At 40.0% G+C, this 24,408-nt stretch overlaps 1 protein-coding gene across 1 annotated transcript in view; it reads left to right on the top strand.

Annotated features, from left to right (window-relative positions):
• Nucleotides 1-600: 600 nt before the first annotated feature.
• Nucleotides 601-24,408, top strand: part of LOC135480891 (melatonin receptor type 1A-like) — a 32,622-nt gene continuing 8,814 nt past the window's right edge. The window contains exons 1-3 of the mRNA XM_064760820.1: nucleotides 601-789; nucleotides 10,799-10,916; nucleotides 20,453-20,573. Of these exons, the coding sequence (XP_064616890.1) occupies nucleotides 601-789; nucleotides 10,799-10,916; nucleotides 20,453-20,573 (428 nt within the window). The remainder of the gene's footprint in view (nucleotides 790-10,798; nucleotides 10,917-20,452; nucleotides 20,574-24,408) is intronic.

Here is a 24,408-nt window from a genome sequence, read left to right as displayed (position 1 = left end):
TTCTGTTGTGGTTTTAGATCAGGAAATTTGTCAACGGTAAATGTGTACCAGTATTATCTGAGTGATTACCCTAGCCTATAGGCCAGAAGATTACTTGGGTCCCCGTGCGACACATTTGCAACACATGTACAGCATACAGCAGAGCCTTAGAGGGATTTTCTGTAATACTTTAAGCTCTCCGAGAAAGAAGATTCGATCGAGGACACGTACCTTGCAGCAAAATTCCCTTCACGATTGCATAACGCTTGTGAACATCAATTGACACAAATCCTGCCGGTGTCTTTGTCGAGTTTCATCGATCAAGATTTAAAACCGCCATTTAAAGGTTTGACATACATGAGACGAAATTATGAGACATCATTTAATTGTAATTATGATATTTACTTCCATACTGTTAGCAGAAGGCTAAATGCAGGTGTAAAGGCCTATACTTCACTCCGAGTGACATAATTGCTCGCTTAACGTCAATATCCTTCATCTATTTGACCCTGCTTCTTGATAGTGGACGCTTGTCATGTGACCGGCCTGGAAGTGTTCTTAAAGAGACGCAGATGACACCTTGCCACCAGTCGCACGCAGGTGTTCTACTGAGCACGCGACATGGAACTCGAAGAGTTCTTCGGTATGATCCGCCAACAGGTACAGTTTGAAGCAGATCGGTCGGAAAACGAAACCTACAACGAAACATGGATTCATACGGATTTTATTCAGAGGTATCCGTATCTTACCATTCCTTACTTGATCGTTCTTTCTCTGGCCACAGCGATGGGAACAATAGGCAACATTCTGGTGAGTCGAATATTCAATTTAATCGTCGTATAGTATGTTGTTGCTTTGCTTGAAATCAACATTTGCTTTTTGAACGGGGTTGGTTTTGTAGCGTGTACGTGTGTGTTTGTCAGTTAAAATTAATGAATGAATAAATAAATCCACACTCAAAAAATAATCTGTTAATTTTAACAGAAAATCTGTTTTTTCTGTTAAATATAACACACACATTCTGTTTATTCAACATAATGGTTCTATTAGACTAACAGGACATTATTTTGAATATGACAGAATATTGTGCTACGATAACAGAATACATTCTAACATCACTCAGATAACAGACTTTCTGCTAAAATTAAAAGATTGACTTTTTAGTATATGTGATTATTGTACGCGTTGCTTGAGAATATTTGTTAGATTGATAGTTGTGAAAGAAAATACAACAGCTTAAAACTGACAGTTTTGTTCTTGCACAAATTAATTTTAAGTAAGTCTTACAAACCCATTACAGGTAGGTAGGCTTTATGATAAATTCATAATGCGAAGAATCCAGTATGGTAAACTTCGATATTTATTCTCTAAATATGCATGTGTCCAAAAGGATTGTACGGATGGCCAATTCTTTGATAGGTATATTAATACCAAATGTAAAATAAACGTTTAATGTGAATATATGTGAAATTCTTGTATGTACATCAGCAATTGTTTTGTACATATCTAGATTTTTTGTACTGATATGGAAAAAAGATTTATTTTACATATTTGCAACAGATTCTCACATATATACAAAACAGCTGCATATATGTACAAATAAACCTGAAGAATTGTCCATATGCCTCGGTCATACGGACAAAAGAATTGGATATGTTTTGCACAAACGTTTTATTAGGGAATACATATCGACGAAAAATGCCTGCCATACTCCAGACATAATCATAGTCTAAAATTGTGAAAAAATATGAAAAACAATAAATAAAATTATAACATTACTTGAGGGTGAGGAACTAATAGAAAACGGAGTTTAAAAAGATTCCTGGGCCAGGTGGCTTGGAGGCGTAATAATTCATCCCCTGTTATCATTTCCGTAATAAATATGACGTAATAAAAGCCTAACGCTGGCGATATATTACAGTTTATATGAACCAGTAAAAAAAATCCCACACGTGTGTAAGGTTCTGTCTTACCGTTACCATTACACTGCGTAACTGTGGAATTAAGCCTGGAAAGTTCACTGCCACTGACGTCAGATGGCACATATCACTTTCAAGGCATGCAGGATAAGTTAGGGACTAGTAACGAGACCTGTTTTTTTTTCCCCCATAAGGATGTGTATAGCTCGTCGATTTCGGTAATTTATTTATCTAATATAGTATCATTTTCTCCGCTCTAGCAATAACAGGTTGTGGAGAAAGGGTTGTTAAACCACGGAAACCGTAGGATTGTGTGATATCTGATCGCAGATGATACCCTCCAAAACAACCGAACACGCAGTAATTAACGTTTGAACGTCTGGGTTTAAAGATTTGTTCTTTTTCTTTCTCAAGCCTTTGTATTATCCTTCATATTGTCGTATAACTTGCGAAAGGTCGATGGTTTACTCTAATTTTAAGTGAAAAATTCTTGGCGTGAAGAATCTAACAATCAAATAAAAATAAACAAATACACAAATAAATAAATAAATATTTAAATAAGTACGTCGAAAATTAGTTGTTTATATACAACAACTGATGTATTTGTTTACTTGGTGTGAATTGACTATGTTTTTAAATACTTGTGTAATTGTAGTTCAAATGTTTAGCTCGATCATGTAACATGCTTGATCACAAAATGTCCCAAAGCTGAATTTCCAGGCGCTTTTAAATCATTTTCTACTCAAACCTTGTGTTCTCAAAATAAATGCTTGTTGTGATCACTGCCGAAAGCGCTTGTTTTTCGATTGTAACGCATTACAGGAATCTGGTCTTCAGCACATCAGGTTACTGGGAGTGGGATGTTCTGTGTTAAAAGTGTTTTGGTTGGGTGTGGGGTGGGTAGGGGTAAGGGACCTGGAAAGACGATCTATTGCCTTTTACGGCTGCAACACAACGGTATTAGTATTAGCTGACGGGATGATTTGCTTGTAGGCTTGGTGGTATAGCACCCACATAATTCGTCTTAATTGTTTCTTCTTCTGATGAGGAGTCAGCTTTATTGTCCACGATCAAGGTGACAACAAAGCTAATACGATTAAATAAAACCGTTATAATGCTCATTAGTAAAGAAGCCAGCCCCAAGACAGAGAGTTTGTTGTAATCGGTAAAACGATTACCATTTTTGGTCCCATTCTGAGTTCACAATAAGATTTAATTCCTTAATTAGGCCTTGGAAAGCGCTGGCAATTTCACACAGGGTCATTTCCATGTTTCTATTTGTAGTTTTACCGTAAGACTCAGATGGATCGTGTCTTTAAGTACATTCACGTAAGAGACAGAGAGAGTCTTTCTATACGCCTGTGGCGATCTTTAATTGGCATGTGGTGTTCATTCCCGTTGAATTTGATAGTCCCAGACCCAGACAGTTGCTTTATTTTGGTAATAAGGAAAAAACTGTGATATGTAATAGAGACTGCCCGGCGGCCTACCGTAGTGAACAACCAAGGCTATGGTTTGCTGGTCTGATTTGACTTGACTTGATTTCACTATAGACGGTTTTTGCCGTCACCTTTGTATCGATTTTTTTTGTCGTTCCGGGTTTTTTTGCGTTTGCTTTTCTGTATTTTTTTCACTGCCCAGAGAATTTTCAGACCGACTTCAATATTCCACACTGTAAGGCTTGAATGAGTGATCAGGTTTCAACAACAGGTGCCGGTACGTTTTACAAAGTGCTTTTGTAAAACATCTGTGTTCATAAAAAACGATGAAATATGCCTTCCCCATGTGTTGCCATGGACATTCCGTCGCGTACAAATTACGACTGCTTCAAAGAACGAATCCCTGCAATTTTTGGTCACCCTTCCATATTCCTCACATTGCAGGTTTCATTATAGACACTTTTCGGTCACATTTCCTGCATAGAGCAACTGCATGAAGATTATAACTAATTCCATGACTGGTTGCCCACCTGTCTAGATCAGAGGTATTGTAGGTGTATTGATGTCAAAGAATTCGTTCCAAGTTGAATCAGACTTTCCATGCTTGATGAATTAGAAATCCTGAGGGCAAATAATAGATTCTTGTCTACATACATGTAATTAATCCAGCCTTTGAACAAAAACGCATTCATCATGAGCTGTTCTGTAGGACATCAGTACAAAACATGGATTTCATTACTTGCATCCTGATGTGCCGTGGCTATGAAGTCCTGTGGACGAGGGAGAAGAAATGGTGTACCGTCTTTATATAATTAAGCAGACCACTGAAGTAAGTCAATCCATTTACACATCAAAGCGCTACACCTGGTTTATTACAAAAGCATAATTTAAGAGGGCACCTTGTTTCTGTATTTCCATTAAAGGAAAAAGACGACTAAAGCATTTAGCCCATTTATCATTTATAAAAAATATTACATTTAGTAAGACGGCCTTGATTAAGTTTATGTCTTGATTTTCACTAGAGATATTCTCAGAATTGTCAGTTTGCCAAACACTCACTCAAGTCCGCTGTTATCTGGTTTGAACCAAAAGACTCGATTTAACCAGAGCACAAGGGTGTGATGAACAATGGAAAAAAGACAACAAAGACTGCAGAGTTGGCATGGGTGAATTACAATGCAGAATAAAAAAAAAAGAAGAAACCAAAGGACATACCGTTATAGACACAAATTAAAGTACTACTAAAATGTATTCAACACTGGTTGCTAGACAAAGGAGAATAGACATCAAGCAATGAGATAGACACTGGTTGATAGACAATGCTGAATACATATATCTGACAAGGTGTGATAGACAATGGTGAGTGATGTGTTAGACAAATGGAGAATAACAACAAAATGCAATGAACATGGGATGACAGGCAATGGATAATAAACAGCAAAGAACATAACTGACTTGGTTGTGATAGCTAGATAATTCAAATAAAGGATGTAACTGACAGGATGTGATGGACGATAGAGAATAAACAACGAAGAGTGTAATTGACATTCTGATGGCTTGCAGCTATGTTAGCTTTTCGGTTACTTACGATTAAATGTCGTCAACACCCGATGTTTTTGTTTCCAACAAAAAGAGGAAAAATTATAGGAATATTTCTGAAAATATAGGACATTTATAGGATACCATATAAATATAGGACTTTATAGGAATTCTAGAAAATATTTGGGGGTTGAATGGGTGGGGGAGGTGGGGAGAGAGCTCCGTTCACTTTGCTATATACCGGGCAACAGTGTTGAATTCTGTAGCTTAGACCACAAGCCACTGAGGACGTGAGTTCGAATCCAGCTCTCGTCGACGTGGCTTAACGTTATGTTATCGTGGTTTAACATTATCGTGATCGTTTCCCTCTGCTGTGTCACGCAGGCTTCATCACTTACTTAAGAAAGGCGGACTACGTGTTAGCTTTTGGATAGAAAGCCAGACACCTTGTGTGTGAGTTTGTGCTTTTTTTGTTAAAAACTGATTGCGGCGGAAGGTCTGCTATATTACCGTCTCTCATGTGACGTCATCATAATATTAGACGTGAGAAAGGAATATTTCTAACCATTGTGGGTCACATCCGGTTGATAAAATAATACTGGTCATGACTGGTTAAATGGGTATTCTTGATTTTATGAGACGAAGGAAGTATTAGCGTTTTTCAACACCTATGTTGTTGTTGTTTACGTAAGCAATTTAAGACGCGCTTTGAAAAATTGGCGTAAGAGAAAAGGGCTGTCGTAAAGATTGACTGATCTCCTGTGCCTCGTGCATCAGTTTGGACACGATGTGCAAGATCATAGTTGAATTTTTGGACATATTGTAGTAAATGTAGCGGCGTTCGTGCGTTTTGTTACGGTTAGCTCTGAAAGGGCATATCAAAGAAATGGTTACAAGAAATCAACAGGGGTTGAATATATGTATACGCGGTGCATGCAAGTCGTCACAGTTTCTCACATACGACACGTGAGAAACTTTACAGCGAAGAAAACCGGACGCACATCCGTCTTTAATTCTGAACCCCATGAAAGCGTTTTTCACGATTAAAATAACGCAATGTTAACTTTAAAGTATAAATTAGGTTTCATATGTAGGCCTATATTCCAGGTACAAAACCCCCGATTGTCTTCAATACTTATATCTTTTGGGTTTACTTTCCTGGAGTGCAGCTTTGTATTGAGTAACCTGGGTTTTCGTCGTCCCGAATTCGCCACTGAAAAGGATCTGGCTAGCGCCAGATCTATAAAAACATCATTAAAGGAGAAGAAAATTTAAATATCAAACAAATACCATTGAAAAGGGTATACATATCCTCGCAGGCGCATGCCATAAAAAATTCTAATATGTAACTCGATAAATTATAAATAAAGTCAGAGCTAAAATCCGCTAAGAACTAGTCCTGAAATCTTTTGTGTTAGGACAGTTCGTTTTCCGCTTAACGATCGGGAAACTGGAATGTTGGACGTAGGTTCCGAGTGAACGCGAACGAACAAGGTGGCAGTTGGACACAGACCCCCATTACAACTTCCGTTTGTAGTTCTGTGAATTTTAGGGTATAAAGTCTTTTTTCGCTCCCAGGCGTCCATTTTTGGTGCACAGGTGCATGCTTGGTATTAAAATGCTGGAAACTGTCTAAACTTTGAAATTCTGGGTGAGAGGACACAAGGTGTGAGGTAGTGATGAGGCTGCGAGTGACGTCCCCTTGGCGTTGCTAGGCACGCCTCCCAGCTGCCGGCATGGAAAGGTCCAGATTTTGACGGTCAACCTATGTCAAGATTTTTATGGCTTCTTTCTCACAGGCTGGGCCAGATATGCACCAAAGCTTATTAGCCACAGACTGTTTGGGACTGAGCTACAGCGCTAGACGTTAACATTGTCGCTTATGGAAAATTAATGGGGGTCCGAGGCCAGTTTTAACGACTCTCACTGGCTGAGAGGCAACACACCCCCAGCATAAAATTACAGTGTGTTAAAGATGGAGAACGCGATGGACTCAGTGATTTGTGCCAGCTTTGCCGTTCTCAGGCTTTACGTGTATGGCGAGGAAAAATCACAAAATTATGCAACAGGCACCACTAGATAGAAAAAAATGTGCTCTTCTCAGCCTATAGTGTCATGGTTTTAACTTTTCTTCTCCTTTAAAAGTTTGCTGTGTATTGAAAATCATCATGAATGTTGTTGCAACCACTGTTTGTTTGTTTGCTTGAGAGGTTTCATATCCGATCATACCACGACGGTGTGTGCTTAACTGAAGCGTGCAGACTGGGTTTCATGGTGCTGCGTCACTGGAAAGCCATGCCGAAGACACCAGAAATGGACACCTCACATACACCCTTTACACTAAACGAGACTGATCATCTGCATAACGTTATATAGCTTTGCTCAGCCCAGGGGCTGATCACGGGTTTCTCTGTCACGTGTAGGCCTATCTGTTTACGAGATGTAATATATAGAACAAAACTGGGCTGAGTTCGCGTGGGCGAGTTTGTGCGACAAGACCAAGGTGCATGTGGCCGCCGTTGTGTAAGTGAAATATTCTTGGGTACGGTGTAAAACACCAATCAAATGAATAAACAAATGAATAAATACACGCTGAAAACTATTTTGTTAAATTCACAGAATAAGATTTTCTCTGAAACGCGACAGAATATTCAGTTAGATTATTGTGAACTGTTTTGTACATTGTTGAGTGGTATAGTACGAGTCCATGTTTGTGTTGAAAATCCGTGTAGCGGCGTCTCGTTATCGAGGTGACGCGGCATTGTTTTATATTAGGCCAAAGTTATACTGTGCCGCACTAACAGAATCTATTGTTCCACCACTCAGAAAATACTATATAATGTTTAATTTAACAAATATAGTTTTTATAGTGTAGGAAATATAATTTCACATTCTAAATCACAAAGATCGCCACGATAGGGTTGAAATACTCAGAAACCATTCAATCATTTAAAAAAAATATATAACTAAAGAAATAACCAATCTGTCCTCGTAGTCGCTATACGTTTTCACCGAAAGGTATAACTTATCGATTTGGTTAGGAAAGTCAAGGCTGGTGAAGATCTTTTATTAGGCCCTCGTCACTTTTGACCGATCTGGCCTCCAGTAAAATGTCAGCCTGTTCAGGATGTCAGGAAGAAACCTGTTAACTTCGCTGTGCGGTCATTTGGACAGGCTTCGTCTTAGTTTCCTAGCTGTCGTCTGCAGCCTTCCAAAATCCACCATTTCTATAGTGTACCCCGAGGTGTCCAAGAGAGGATGTTTATTGGACCAACCCACACACAATGCCATGACTGACATTAGACACACATCTGAGGCTCATTTATACTTTGTCGACAAATTCAGTCACGCGTGGATTTAGGAAAAAAACATCCCAACATAATTTATTTTTCGATTCACAATACTCTCAGATAGCTGTGTCCTAGTGGTACGCTGTATATTGCGGCAAAAATACACATCCACATTTATATAGTTTTGTGTACCACAAACCGCGTAATTTGTGTAACATATCTGCAATAACATGTGTATTTGAGACACATGTCTTTGTCGATGTGTAAATTTGTACACAGCCATTTTTGATGAGTAGATAAGCAGCTTATCAAGAATAATGAGACGCCAACGGAAGGAACAATACATATACTGAATAACAGAGCTTTCCGAACTGTCAATCAAGAACACGCAATTGACCAATCATAAGCAATGTTGTTGCAAATAGGTCAACGGAATGCCCCACACACTGGTTACAAATGTTCCATCTTTCTGTGACGTCATGACGTGATGATTGCTTTCACCGGGAATGAAATGAAAAGTACCGTTGTCACGAGAAGGGGTGGTGGAACGTCGGATGTGTTGGATCCATCCATTCTATTCATGATTTTATTAGTCAGCTGATGCATGGACACGCTTGAATGCAAATTCCTAAGTCATTTAAAGGACAATAAATATAGGGTCATTTTCGAGAAATTCCAAAACGAGCACGAATGTAGTATAAGGGATTTACGTGTCGTCCATGCAGCATTGAAACTCTCAATGAAATTGATGCAGCTGTCCTACAGCTTTTTTGTGCGAATGGTACACAGTATATTGGGCAAAAAAATAACGTGTATAATTTATGTATCAGCACTACACAAATCACGTAATTTGTGTAACACATCCACAGTGACAACTGTATCAGTGGTACACATGTCACTGTGGATGTACAAATTTGTACACAGTCTTTTTTAGTGAGTGTATTCAGTAACGTTTCACTTTAATATACGATGACTGAAAGTTCGGCTATCGTTTAACGTCATACTGATGCACAGCTATGCACATACACCATATTGGTGGAAGGGAAGAGAAGGTCCTCAGAATAATTAAAGATGTACATGCAGAGACAAATACCAGAGCAGCGACAGCAGTATGATTGTTGGCAACTAGTCACACGTAACAGGTGAAATACAGCCTCTTGTTATTTTACCTCAATTAGGGTTTTATTCTAGATGTTCAAGTAAATGCATAAATAGTAGCAATTTACACGTCCCCTGGCATCACGACTTAACCGGAATTAGGTAAGAAAATGCACTGATGTTAATTGCTATTCATTAAACGTTATTCGTCTAGAATTACTGTGTTGTCTCAAATGATCACTCGTAGGTTGTCGACAGCTTGTTGTCTCATAACCAATCAGATCGAAGCAATCTACAAACTTCCTGTTCAAGACTTGGATTCAACCTTGCGTGCCCTAGTTACTAAACAGTCCAATAAAAGTCGGAATCCGAACAATAATGAGTTGGGTCACCTGGGGATACGCTGCTGGGTCGTGTTTATCAAGCAACTCATTATACAAAGTGCCAAACTCAACACTAGAAAAAAGCTCAAATTTGTAGTTACATTGATCTGCAGTAAAGAATCTGCATGCAAAGTTTTGACTTAAGATGTTTGGTAAATATGGATCCAGGATAGTACCGCTCACAAGTCTGAAGAGCTCCATGTCACTGCCCAGAACAGGTTTTCAAGACGGGTACTTTTTGTTGCTGTTTTTTGGTTTACGCTTCTGTTGTTTTTTCTTTTCCATACGCCCTAAATTTTGTATTATGACACCACGTCCCCGCCATTTGTATCCGAGTTTTTGACGGATATAAAAATACAGCGCTTAAGATGTGTCGTGCTTAACATTTGTCCATTGGTTGCCATGGTAACCTTGTTGTCATGGTAACCAGATTACCAGTTCCTCATCTGTATATACTAGGGTATTACTTCGTATCCCGAATGCAGCTCCAGCTGCTTTGAGTGTCCAGTTGTAAATTATAATGGATACATAAGTGCAGAGATTACGATGAATCTGTAGATTTCTGCACCTGCTACTATTACAAGATTGTCATTTCCACATGAATGGCTAAATACATAGGGACGAGTTCGTGCGCGGGTTGCAGCTTAATGGCATTATTAAGTCTAGCGCAGTTTTTATTTGTGTCATGCCTTAATTTTTGTAATTGTTGTTTACATCAACCTTATATATCTTCTATATAAATAGGAACATGTTTGTTTGGGCATACCTGCATATTGAGTTTCCCTGAATTCATTTTCACTTTGGATTTCTCACTGATATTGTATTTTATTTATTTTATTTGTTGATTTATTGGTGTTTAACGCTCTACCCAAAAATATTTCACTCATTCGACACATGGTGAAAGGGAACCGGGCAGAGCCGGGGGAGGGGGGGGGGGGACCACGTGAGAGGCTGCTGGGTCAATGCGCCGCGCTGGCACGCTATCCACCTCGGCCTAAAATATAAACTCTTCCACATCGATTTGGTGTAAAACTACCGTTAAACTACCTTGATGCGAACATTATTTCTTAAGTAAATGACGCATTAATCCCAGAAAACGTGCCAAGGTATGAATAGAACAATCAGTCAATTAATCGTTTTGTTTTCTGCAGGTGATCGGGGCTGTCCTCGTATCTGCGCGCCTGAGAACCACAGGCAACATGTTTATTGTCAACCTTTCGCTTGCGGATTTGGTCGTCACGACAATGGTATTCCCATTCTGTCTTGTGGGTAAGTCAGAGTAATTTCTTTTACGATTATAATGTCTGAGTTCGGATTAAATGCCACTGAAAAGCCTTTTCACCCTTAAGGGGAAATGGACACGTCTTAGTAATTCATTCTGAGACAGCAGTGGGGGACTTAGTTTGGACCTATGTCACCACCGATCGAGCAAAGATACCCTATTGAGTGATCAAATGTTCCCACTCACTCAGACCGGTCTGAAACAGGCAAATAGCAGAAACCATTTCCTATTTGTATAGCCGTGGACCACATGGTGCCTTGAGCATATTTAACCCGAAATGTACTGACTTGGATGTAAAGTGGCAATTCAGTGCAGTTACCTACCATGTGGAATATGGAGTGGTTAGTGATGTAGGTAAATACACATTGCTACCTTTCATTTCTCTGTTTCAGACACCCCTGATATTTGGGGAAGTTTTTGTCCAACTTGTTTGTGGGTGCTGGGAGCGGAGCATTTTCCATGTTTACTCATTCAGGTGCCATGTTGGCTTTTCTTGGTCAAACAAACCAAGTGACTAAGGCACTCTCCTTCGAGGTGCATTTTGAAAGATGGAGGACTTTGAGAATTTCTACCTGAAAAGCCAGTCGTGCGCCTGTATTTATTCCGTTGTGTTTATTTTGGCGTTTTAATTTAACAAGGAATTAATTTGGTGATTAGTCCGATGTGTTTAATTTTGAAAAAAAAGCTATGCAAATACTCGGTTGAAAAGGAAGGGGAGGTTGGGGTTGTAGTAAAGTGGAATTCTGATTGTGTTCTCTGTAGTTACTAGTTCGCGCATGAAGCAAAGGTGTGTAATCATCCCGGAATGCCCACATGAGCAGCTGCGGTTGTCGGAGGGGATCCGGTGGCGATTCACTCACCCAGGCTCAAGGCGAGAACGGACCAAAAACATCATGGTTATTATTTGTGTGAATCGGGTGTATTTGGGGTCGCCAGTAGGCTCAGCAAGTCTGAAGGTGTTCTCTAATACAGCTTATCAATAAACCAAGATAGGTGAAGTTTAGAAAAGAATATTTTGAATCGTGTTTACGAAGCACAAGAAGTCTAAGGTGTAGCAAGCAAGATGATGTTAATGGCGCTTTTATGTAATTGGGCGGAGCGCATATAACTGCACAGGGGGCCCCCGTGGCCGAGGGGGAGATAGCACGCCAGCAAAGCGCAATGACCCAGGAGCCTCCCACCAATGCTGTCGTTGTGAGTTCAAATCCAGCTAATGCTGGCTTCCTCTTTGGTCGTAAGTGGGAAGGTCTTCCGCATCCTGCGGATGGTCGTGTGTTTCCCCAGGCCCTGCCCGGTTTCCTTCCACCACGTCACATATGTGAAATATTCTTGAGTACAGAGTAAAAACCAATCAAATAAATAATAAATAAATAAATAAATATAACTGTACATACAACCGCGCGGGTGTGAACTGTGGCCATTTGCGATATTGATGTCGTTTTATATGAAGTTCTACTTCATTCAGCTTCTCCCACTTTCGCTGCCCATAGGGCCTTTGTGATGACGCTTTTGTGGCCTTTTGCAACGGGTAACGTTCGTTAAAGACATCTTCTCTTCCACCAAATATGGTGCGCTAATCTGTACCTCACACATGGGAAGGCTCGAAAGCAACTTGCAAATGGTGGATGGTTTAATACACTAAATGCCCCCCCCTCCCCCCGATAAAACTGGCAGCGATCGAATATGCTAATAAGCAAATATGGTGTTAAATAATTATAAGTCCATGCTGGCTTCCTCTCCGGCCGTATGTGAGAAAGTCTGGCAGCACCCTGTGGATGGTCGTGGGTTTCCCCCGGGCTCTGCCCTGTATCCTCCCACCACAATGCTGGCCGCCGTCGTATAAGTGAAATATCCCTGAATACGGCGTAAAAACACCAATAAAATAAATAAATAAATAAATAATAAGAAGATTTTGTTCACTTTTCCTGTAGTATAAATTCGTGTAGATCATGACTGAATTAATGATGCGAACAATAATGCAGGAAAGGGATGACATTTGCCACGAAGTATTTAGCCAGGGCTTCGATCTCTTCCACAATATACATCTTGATGGAAGTCCAGAAAACGGCAGGTTGTTTTGAAACGAGACACATTTAGGCCACAGTAACTGTTGAATGCTTCCTTTGTACGATCATCCAGTGTCCATAAAAGGTCGATTTCTAATGTGAATTGTCATGGGAAGAAGCCGAGAAGTGTAACTTTCCTGAGGCGAAATTAGTTTGACTACAGGCAGATCGACCCTTTAACGATTAATTACCAATAGACAATTCCAAGACACTTGAGCCAAGCGAAACCGAACGGTCGATGTCCATGTATGGTAGCCTTGCCAGTAATGTCACAAACAACGTATAAATCTTATTTATTTCTTCATATGATTGGTATTTTGTTTCAAAAATTATGGTGATAAAGACGGGGAAACACACGACCATCTGCATGTTGCTGGTCATTCTAGTTAAAGAGCTACTTTAGTGTTAATACATGTATGAAAGACAAGGTTAAATGATAAGGATCGATATAGTTTGAATTGCTGTCTTAAATTGTAGAAAAAACACATTGTATTGAAGCCGTTGTTGTTAGTTCGGACGGATAATACGGAAACAAAAGTTTTCTGCTGTTTCCAATTTTGCCTAGTGTGACGTCTTTCAAGAACACTTGACGTCACCCATCACTCACTTATAGCAAATAAATGACGTCGTACTTTCAAACGCGCATGACGTCATTTCGCGACGTCATATCGACCTGATTCATCGTCACAAAAGCAATATTACTACGTCACATCAGGAAAATTTTACAGAAACAATTTTACAAGATTTTGTTTTTCCGGACTCTTCACTTATAGGGGTTAAATAGCGTTATTCAACGTAAAATTTTTGAACCGCAGTGCTAGCTACATTCCATAGGATATCCTTCATATTCAGTTTAATATTTCAACCTGGAGTCTCTTAGGACTGATGTAGCACTTTACAGAAATATAGCTAACAAAACGACACCATCGAGAGGTATAGTTTGCAGCAATGTGATAGTTGGAAATACCACGCGTCAGGTCCGGTGAAATCCGGTCTCTTGTCAGTTTAACTCAGTGAAAGTTTTATTTTAACGTCACTGGTCTAGAATTACTCAGAATGCTGTGTTGTCACATTTAACGAAGCATAACATCAAAACGCTGACCAGCAGTTGACTAAATGATGTTTAAGAAAGAAAGACTCCTAAGTCTTGGGGGTAAGAGGTTGGTTTTCTGTATAACATTACAATAAATGATTGTTTTATGTTATATGCTACATCACGGTTTATGATGTTTGTTTAGCTAGTTATGACATTTGAGATAAATGGTAGCACATATTTACTTTACCCAAACTCATTGAAGTCCGATCTTGTAACAGTTCACAGTATGTGATTTTCCCTAACTAGATCTTAAGTAACTCCAGTCTAAATAAAGACCTATCTGGTAACATTTCCCCATATGTGACTTGTCCGTAACAAGATCTGAAGGAACTCCAGTCTCCATAAAGACCTATCTGGTAGCATTTCCCTATACGTGACTTGTCCGTAACAAGATCTGAAGGAACTCCAGTCTCCATAAAGACCTATCTGGTAGCATTTCCCTATATGTGACTTGTCTGTAACAAGATCTGAAGGAACTCCAGTCTCCATAAAGACTTATCTAGTAGCATTTCCCTATATGTGACTTGTCCGTAACAAGATCTGAAGGAACTCCAGTCTCCATAAAGACTTATCTAGTAGCATTTCCCTATATGTGACTTGTCCGTAACAAGATCTGAAGGAACTCCAGTCTCCATAAAGACCTATCTGGTAGCATTTCCCTATATGTGACTTGTCCGTAACAAGATCTGAAGGAACTCCAGTCTCCATAAAGACCTATCTGGTAGCATTTCCCTATATGTGACTTGTCCGTAACAAAATCTGAAGGAACTCCAGTCTCCATAAAGACCTATCTGGTAGCATTTCCCTATGTGACTAGTCCGTAACAAGATCTGAAGGAACTCCAGTCTCCATAAAGACCTATCTGGTAGCATTTCCCTATATGTGACTTGTCCGTAACAAGATCTGAAGGAACTCCAGTCTCCATAAAGACCTATCTGGTAGCATTTCCCTATATGTGGCTTGTCCCTTACTAGATCTGAAGTAACTCCAGCCTCAATGAAGTACTGCGCGGTAGCAGTTCGCTATATGTGGCTTGTCCCTAACTAGAGCTAAAGTAACTCCAGTCTCAATCCTATCTGTCAGCAGCTCCATGCTGACAAGATCTACTTGTATCTACTATCAGCATACCCACTACAGGGGCGCATGGAAGTTTTGCTTCTGTGTTTCCCGGGAAGTAAACTTGGCTTTTTCACTGGTATCTACATTGAGGCAGAAATCAGAGACTCGGATTAGCCAAGAGACCCAAATAGAGGCGCTGCTGTGCTTGCGGTAGGACTAATATACCGATGTGTGTTGCGAGAATATATAAACGGAGAAATGTGATGTATAAAGTGTGACGCTTGACCCGCTTTGTTAAAAGGCCAGAAGGCGAGTAACGAATCACCCATTCTGACTGGTTCAAATGCTTGACAACACCAAAACCCACAGAGGTATCAGTGGAAGTGCTGGGAGGAGTCATTACTTGATGTCTAAGTAGTGTAAAGTTTTGACGAAAAGCGGCTTTTATGTTACTGATTAGTTTTAAAATCCCCCTGGTGTGCGATGGTCAGAAACGCGCTTTAAAATTAAAGATAATCATAATCAGATGAGTGAAAAACCTTGTCTCAAAATACCCTTTTTTGTTTTCCTTTAAAATACATGCTGTAAAATATTTAAATATTTGATTATGGTAATCTTGATGATTCGTGACAATGTTAGTTTTCTGATTGTGATACCTAGATTATTCAACCATAATGTCAAAAAGCTATTTTGTGTACTTAAATTCCACTTACTTTTTGCCGTAGGTACGTTTACCGTGCATATGGAGAACTCTGGGGTATGTTAATATTGGGCTTAACACGTTCTTCAGACTACACCTTTTATTAATCTCTCGTGTGATGATTAACTTAATATTTAAAGTAGGTGAGAACAGAATTATACCCAGACGTCTTATACCCATTCCACCCATGTCGACGCTTTTTCGGTGGTACGTGCACGTAGTTCAGTTCAAAACATTAAGACTGTACACACCTTTTTTGCAAATACTTGTGAAGCCTTTCGGTCAGTAATCGTTCACGCGTCGTGACATACAGATAAACCCTCTAATGTGCTGAGCGTTGTCAAAGCAGCGTCTCTCTTTACTTAATTATTCTGCTTTATACGTCACATTTGAGCTGACCAGTCAAAGGAGAGATTGAGAAATTTGGCTTTATCTCTCAAGCAGATATAGCTGCGGGCAATGCAAACAGGGAGGCCATCTACAAAAGGCAGAACATTCGATTCCGAATTTAGGACAAAAGTCTGGACAGTCATTCCATCCGCTGTAGAAACTTGATTTCTTTGAATGGATACAGCCGGAAGTCTGGCGATGTAGGTATAAAGTTAAGAATTTACACACAGGAGACATATAGGGTGACAGTTGGTGGTAGTTTGTTTAATGGCGTTTCCATTCTAATGAATGATGCACGCAATCTATAGGCGATATATAGGCTTCAAAATAAACCATGGATTGCCCTAAGCGCTATGTCAACAGCCTTATGTAGGTCAGTGTACCCTAGATTGAATATTGTTAGCCAGATTTCCTTGCAGATACATGCGCAATGGCATAGTTATGACGGTCTTATAACGATAAATGGCCGTTTCATTTCGCCCGTTAGTTACTTGCGTTTACTTCCGTACGATCTGAGTTGGCGGCAAGATGACAAAAGAGGGTGATTAGCCCCCCCCCCCCATCCCCCCCACCGCGTTCATTAGCCCGCATGGCACTTATCTGGTTGCTGAACCTCGCCACCTGTGGTCCAGTCACGGACAGTGAAGTGTGCAGGTCTCCCGACTCGTAGGCCTACATATACATCTCTACATACACCCATGACTGAAATTCAAAGAAAGTATTAAGACAGTTGATGTCTATTACAAACCTTTAAATTCCAAACAATGTCTGAAAGAATGGTCACACCAATCAAGAAATAAACACAATGTACACTGCAGACGAACCAATTATTCGGGTTAGACGTAGAAGTCACATCAGGCCGTTATCTGGGGAACGGTTGTCAGCTGAGAGCCCTCGTTATGAATAAATATGTGTGCAAATATGTATACAAATGTATTTTGGCTAAAAACAAATTTCACGGAGAAATATCTGTCATCAACTTTCAGTCTACACGAACATTTCGTTTCTTTACAGTCGGAACTGTTCTCCTATTGCAGCAGAGTTCCTTTTCCCGCGATTTTATATCGGGAACCCCCAATAAACACAATAACATACTCCAGGCGAGGTTTCCGAAAACTTTTGCTTTTAACCCTTTTCGGTAGCACTGTGAGCGAGTCTGGCGTATCGGCAGACAGGCGTTGTTGTTATCATATTAGGAGTGACGCACAACACCCGTCACTGGCTTTATAAACAAAGTGTTTGAAGATTTCCTGTATACAGTTTTGTCCAGACGTGATTTACGTGTCACTAGCGACAGATAAGATTATCGCTTTGATTATCGATGGGTAGACACGTGGAAATGTCGAGTCGTGTGATTGTAAGTCGCTTGTATCTATATGTAGCCCTGCAGTTTAAAAACGCACTGGGTAGTCACGTTTAACCTCCACAGAGTTTTCTGTTACATTCCCATTTATCACAAAATACCAGAAACGACAATAAAACAAGCAACCTGTTGCGAAGTACATGTAGTAAAATTATAATGATTAAAACTGAGGAAAACATGAACTGTTGGTGGTAGGAGCATAGACTTCACTGCTCAGTGAAGCGTGGGCTTGTTTATAACATCCTTGAACTGTTAGTATAATCCCCTGATGCTCTTCCGCGGCCTCCCAGTCAGTAAAAACCACAATCAACGCAATGAATTATGGGATACACCTTCAGAATCCCAGGGCGAAACTTTAGATCATTTTACGTAAGCCCTTTTCACACGGTGCATTTATCGTTCCGACTTATAAAATGCATTAAGCTTGAATTTTCATTCGATTAAAGTTTAAAGATATATACCGTGTGAAAAAACAAGTCTCATGCATGGCCAACGAAATGTAACAGCAACAGTACCCCTCTTGCGGACAGATTATTGATTCATTTATTTATTTCACAGTTATTTAATTCCACACTTAAGAATTCTTTTCTTATATGAGGGCGGACAGTTTTTTATGATGTCGACAAGTGGGGGATTAAAAACGAACCACGTAATTGTGAAACTTTTACAAATGTCCCAGGCCAAATGGAAATCATACTTTTTTAGGGAGGAGCTCGTGTGTATATAGTTACACTGTGAACTGTGAATTTTACAAGTATGGTTGACCGCGTCCATCTGGCTAATAAACATTAACGTAGTTAACATCCTTAACGAGATTAGAGCAAGGAAACAAGACTGGTTGACCCCGAGTGATTATAATGTGACATTGTGGATTATAATGTGACAGCATGGAATCGCTCTGCCACAAGAACACGATGTATGTAACACACACCGAATCGCCATGTGACGACATTAAAACTCAATTTTACAGAAATGCATACATTAGAAAGTGGTGCAAGGGAAAACAAGATTCGGAGATGTATGCTAGATACGATTTGGATACTGATTTCATTCATTGGCCTAGACCATTCCTTGCGTCTTTCCATCATCTTTGGAAACTGTTGACTGCTTCTCATTGCTTGATTTCGTCCCAGTTTCGTAATTTGTATACTTTCTTTGTTCTTGGTGGTTTGTTTTGAGCTGGTCTTGCGAGTTTTTACCCTGAAAATCCATTGCGGCTGTCGGTTCACGAGAGAATATCTGTTTCGACGCAGAGAATCAAATGAGCTTAAATCAGGTGATACCTCGATCTAGACCAGAAACTAGGTGCAGTAGTTACAGATACACAAGATAGACTTCATGACTTCAAACACAGATCGGGTATGGTAAAACCAGACTTCATGGCTTCAAACGCAGTTCAGGTATGGTAAAATCAGACTTCATGACTTCAAACACAATTCAGGTATGGTAAAAACCAGATTTCATGACTTGAAACACAACAGGAGGTAAATCAACATCTCTAAACATGGCATATGATGCTAACGTACTGTATGTTAGTCAGAGGCAGCTTTACTCAGTGGAGACAATTCTGTTAATTGCATATGTCATTGTAAGAACGACTATATCATAATTTCAAGACAACGTAGAGAGCCTCTAGAGGAGCGACAGAGTTGTCCTATGGTTCCATGGGATACTGTGGCATATAGGTTACACATGCGCAATGCGCGTAATTGGGTCCAAGATTTATCTCCGAACTGAAGACTGCTCGAACACTGATTGGATAATATTACAACACAGTCATCATAGGTTGTCGATACATTATGCATTTCTGCACTGTTAGTTTGGACCTAGTTAAAATATGCTTGAATTTTTTCTGTTTTGGATAAAACTGAAAAATCTTTTTGGCCAGTGTTACTTGCTAATTTTTTTAGAGGTTACCAGGATAAGCTATGACTTCACTTTCAACAACTCAAAACAATGGTGGTCATGCTGGGTTGATGTTATGATATGTTGTAGAGAAAAGTGAAAGCTGCATGTGATTGTACCACGCGAAAATTAGGGAATCTTGAGGTTGTAGTTGTCAAATTTACTACATATGTAGTAAAGAATATCAGTGCCCTGGTGTGACCTTAAAGGTTATTCACCTAAACGATGGACGTTGAGTTTTATGGGTGGAGGTAACGAGAGTGCCACTGATAACCCACCGACCATTGGCGAGTAACTGCATGACAAACTCACCCACTTGTATGTGACTTTTAGACTTACACACCAGTCTGGTGGAAGACAACTTAACTCGATTGTAAGACCGCGCAAATGACCCTTTGATTGCCGTCGACGGCTTCTTGTCACAAAGTAAGAACAGGGAAGGGGGGGGGGGATCAAGAAATTGTCTGTCCAGGCAAAGGTCGGGGTTGATCCGCACGTAGCTTTTTAAAAACATTGTTTGATTGTTCTTTTACGCCGTACTTCTTTTCTACTGCGACGGCCAACATTGTGGTGGAAGGAAACCTGGGGGAAACCCCGCGGAAACAGCAGAGTTTTCGGGCTGTAGAAACAACTCGCGCCCGGATGGTTAAAACAGGGAACGTGGCGGCGCCTTCGATTTTCTCAGTGTGTGTGATTTTGCATGCTTTGCAATATCTCGGTTATGCATCATTACAAAATAGGAAGGTAACTTTATTTTGGATACATTTGGTCTATTTTTGCCTTTTCTTTTAAGGTATGGAGCACGACTCCCCAGGTCTACCTATACCGGCCAGAGTGCAGAGTTTAAACTCTCTGCAGGAGATGGCTTGAGGACGCGTTCGAAGCTATGGTAAACATACTATCTAGCAAATGACAAACTGTGTGTATGTTTTTTTTTTCTCCAGGTGTTATCGGTGGTCCCAAGTTTTTCATGGACAAAGAGATCTTGTGTCACGTGGTTGCCGGAATCTGTCTTCCCAGCTGTGTTTGTTCCTTGTGGAATATGGGAGCCATTGCCTTTAACCGGTTAGTGTTTTCTCAGTTTCTTGTATAGCATGAGATCTTGGATGCTTCTTTAATCTGGGAGCCATAGCTTTTAACATGCGAGGGCTTTCTCAGTGACGTCAGTTTCTTGTGGCATATGGAATTAAAAATCCTTAACAGATTAACGTTTTCTAAGCTGTGCTTATTCCTTGTGGGAAATGCGAGCCATAACTTTTACGAAGTTAATGATTTCTCCGCTGTGTCTTTTTCTTGCGGAATATGGGAGCCACTGCCTTAAATGGATTTACGTTTTCCCACTGTGTCTCTTTCTTGTGGAATATGAGCCTCACAGCCTTTAATCAATTCATGTTTACCGAACTGTGTCTGTTACTCGTTGAATATGGGAGCAATAGCCTTTAACAGGTTAGTGTTTTCCAGCTGTGTCTGTTACTTGTGCAATATGGGAGCAATAGCCTTTAACAGGTTAGTGTTTCCCAGCTGTGTCTGTTACTTGTGGAATTTGGGAGCAATAGCCTTTAACAGGTTAGTGCTTTCCAGCTGTGTCTGTTTCTTGTGGAATTTGGGAACAATAGCCTTTAACAGGTGAGTATTTCCCAGCTGTGTCTGTTACTTGTGGAATATAGGAGCAATAGCTTTTAACAGGTTAGTGTTTCCCATCTGTGTCGTTTTACTTGTGGAATATAGGAGCAATAGCTTTTAACAGGTTAGTGTTTCCCAGCTGTGTCGTTTTACTTGTGGAATATAGGAGCAATAGCCTTTAACAGGTTAGTGTTTTCTCAGTTTGTGTCTGTTGTGTCGATGTCTTTGACAAAGCTTTACAGCACTATGAACATGCCAGCCTTGACTATGCATCTAAACAGACATTCGTATACAAGCCAATATGGAAGTTCAGGGTCAGTATAATTGCAAGGCGATTTCTGAAAATGACGTTTAAAATATACCACGAAGGAACTAAGAAAGTACATAAAAGTACGAAATTAGGACGGAATCATGGAAAAAGAAGCACTCGGAGATATTGGAAAGATCTGGCCTGCTACAAGGAGACAACCCAAATAATGGTGGAAAGCGACCATAACCTCCTATCAAACAAACAAACCTGTCAGGGTTATGTCTGCGCGAGTTCCAGTTTACCTGTAAGGATTTAGAACCGGACGCAGGTAGTTTCAAGGCTACAGTCATCTTTTCCGGCATCTATATACTCATCCGACCCTAAGCCCTGGTCCACAAAGCTTTCGCGCATAAGTAGTTCCGGTAGGCTGGCCACATTATACGGTTTTAACATGTTATATGTCAAGAACCATGGTCTTGTTCTACAAGTCTGTAGTATAGTCTGAGTTCTATGTAATTACATAGAACGTTTGGTGAAAAATACCCGGAGTTGTATTGTAAGGCATTGTCTTAATTGTCTCCTTCAAAATAGTCACCCGCAGAAGCTAAATATCGTTGCCAAGGTCTCTTCATCTCTTCAAAGCACACCTTGAAGTTATTTTTAGGAAGCGCACATTGCCGTTGCTCTTCAGTCCGATCCACTTGTAAAATAGACTGGCTTAAAGAAGCAAATTTAAGTACAAAAATCACAATAAAGTTCGACACAATTGAGATATTTAAACGAAATCAACTACACTCACTTTACAAATGCTACCTACACATGTTTGAGCTACACATACCGCATTATTTTTTTAAGAACGGGTTCGACAAAGTTACAATGCAAGCCAAAGTAAATTTGCCTTTAACAAACCTTTATATTGTTGTTAGCATCAATTTGGCCTGCGATTGCTTTGTGGAACGGGATCCTTGTAGTCCTAAAAAATCGCAAATATCATGTTAAGACCTCGCAGCGTGGCAAGTAAACGGGTACTGACTACAGAACCATTTGTGGATCCTGGCCAGCGTAGGAAGATCGGATGAGTAAAGAGGAGAGAACTGTCAACTACCAGGATGTAAGTGATGCCACATGGAAACTATAGAATAAAATACAACAAAATAATCCCATGTACGAAACAAATTCAAGATGATCAGTTTTAGCTCTTTGTATACACTTTTTTTCATATATTCCGCTTTTAGCATGGACGCTACACCGGTGGACAAGACTATAAGCCGAACCAGGCTCCATTAATTTCGTGCTTTCCACGAGTTAAATCACCCAGGGGCCGATTTCACAAGGCGAAGATGTTGGGATTGGTAGTTAGACGTATTACTTATTTGTCGTAACTGAGGTAAAATGATTAGAGATCGGATTTCCTGCAGCGGTTACGTATCACCTCTCAAAATGATGTATTTATTTATTTATTTCATTGGAGTTCTACGCCGTTCTCAGGATTATTTCACTTATATTCGACGGCTGCCAGCATAATGGTGGCATAGCTCGGGGGAAATCCACGTCCATCAGCATGCAGACTTTCCCGCGTACTACCTAATAAAGAAGATAGACTTGTATTTGTTGACTACAGGGTGAAGACAATAGGACAAAGAATATAATCTTTAGAGAAACTTTAATGTGACTCATTCATTCGTTATAGGTATAGCACTTCTTGGGAGGAAAGATATTTATCAAAGGGATGACAAGGTGCAAATTGAAATTCGGAACAAAATTGAAACACCTCCCCCTACCTATATTGTCACGCAAAAAATCCTTATCTCTCCGACGGCAACATGTACGCTCTTGAGGAACACAAAAACAATCGGCTTCAATAAATGTTGTTAATAAATATTATTATTTTTTTGAATTGCTATTGGAAACCATAACATCAAGTCTCATTAATGGTGACAAAACAATGACGTTTGACAGAAACGGGAACAGAAGATCCAAGAAGAAGATAAATCTTTGCAGATGGATCGCATGCTAGCGCAGTACTATAATCCAGAAACCTCTCACCAATGCGATCACTGTGAGTTCAAGTCTAGTTCATGCTGATTTCCTCTTCTGTCGTTAGTGGGAATTTCTGCCAACAGCCTGCAGATGGTCCTAGGTTTCCCTCGGGCTCTGCCACGTAATGCTGGCGACCGTAGTATAAGTGAAATATTCTGGAGTACGGTGTAAAACGTCACTCAAATAAATAAATAAATAAATCTCGGTAGAAATTCTGATTTATAGTTCGTGATTTCGTGTAGACGTGTAGCGTGCAAACAAGTATAAGCTCTAGGCTGGTTATTAGCCCATTGTTCGCATTACTCAGTCGTGAAGAAAAATAGATCATGCATGTTACATCCATACACACAATGCTCTTTGTGGCCTTCCGCTACACATTCCATTTAACTGGCCTCTTTGTGCACCGTTTCGAGCCTTTGTCCAGTGCCATTCGAAGAAGTCACGCCATCATGAAAGGTTTTCATTGATGTCATCAATTATTAAACTCTCAAAGGGCACTTTTATCTCTGATCGAATGATGTTTTTTGGCCATTGTGTGAACGTCATGAGCTTAATGTCAGGTTGAGTGCTAGTCACCTAACATGTACCCGTTCAATCCCCGCCGATGTGGTGTTATTAGCTATTATCATTCATTCGTCCAATACCAGTGACAAAGTTAAATGTTGTAATAGCCGTTTGACAAATCTCCCGGTACCGTAAACGAGTCAGCGGCAATTGGGTTCGAACCTTTAACCGATACTAATCACACTGTAATAACAAATGGTGTGCTTCTATAGTTTGCCGGCAATTTGGGATTCACTGCATATTTCGGTACATGAAAAGCTGTTTTCAGATTGTAAATTTACAGCCAGTTGCTTGGTTACGTAAGCAAGGTGCACTGAAAAGTAAAACATTGCCCCTTGTTTCTCTGACAAAGTGCTCCAAAGGTATAAGCACCAATATTATGTAAAGTTACAGCTAAAAGGATCGTGTGTAAATGTATTTGTA

The sequence above is a fragment of the Liolophura sinensis genome, chromosome 13, assembly GCF_032854445.1.
Source record: "Liolophura sinensis isolate JHLJ2023 chromosome 13, CUHK_Ljap_v2, whole genome shotgun sequence".
Classification (NCBI taxonomy): Eukaryota; Metazoa; Mollusca; class Polyplacophora; order Chitonida; family Chitonidae; genus Liolophura; species Liolophura sinensis.
This window is presented reverse-complemented; position numbering and strand designations above follow the sequence as displayed.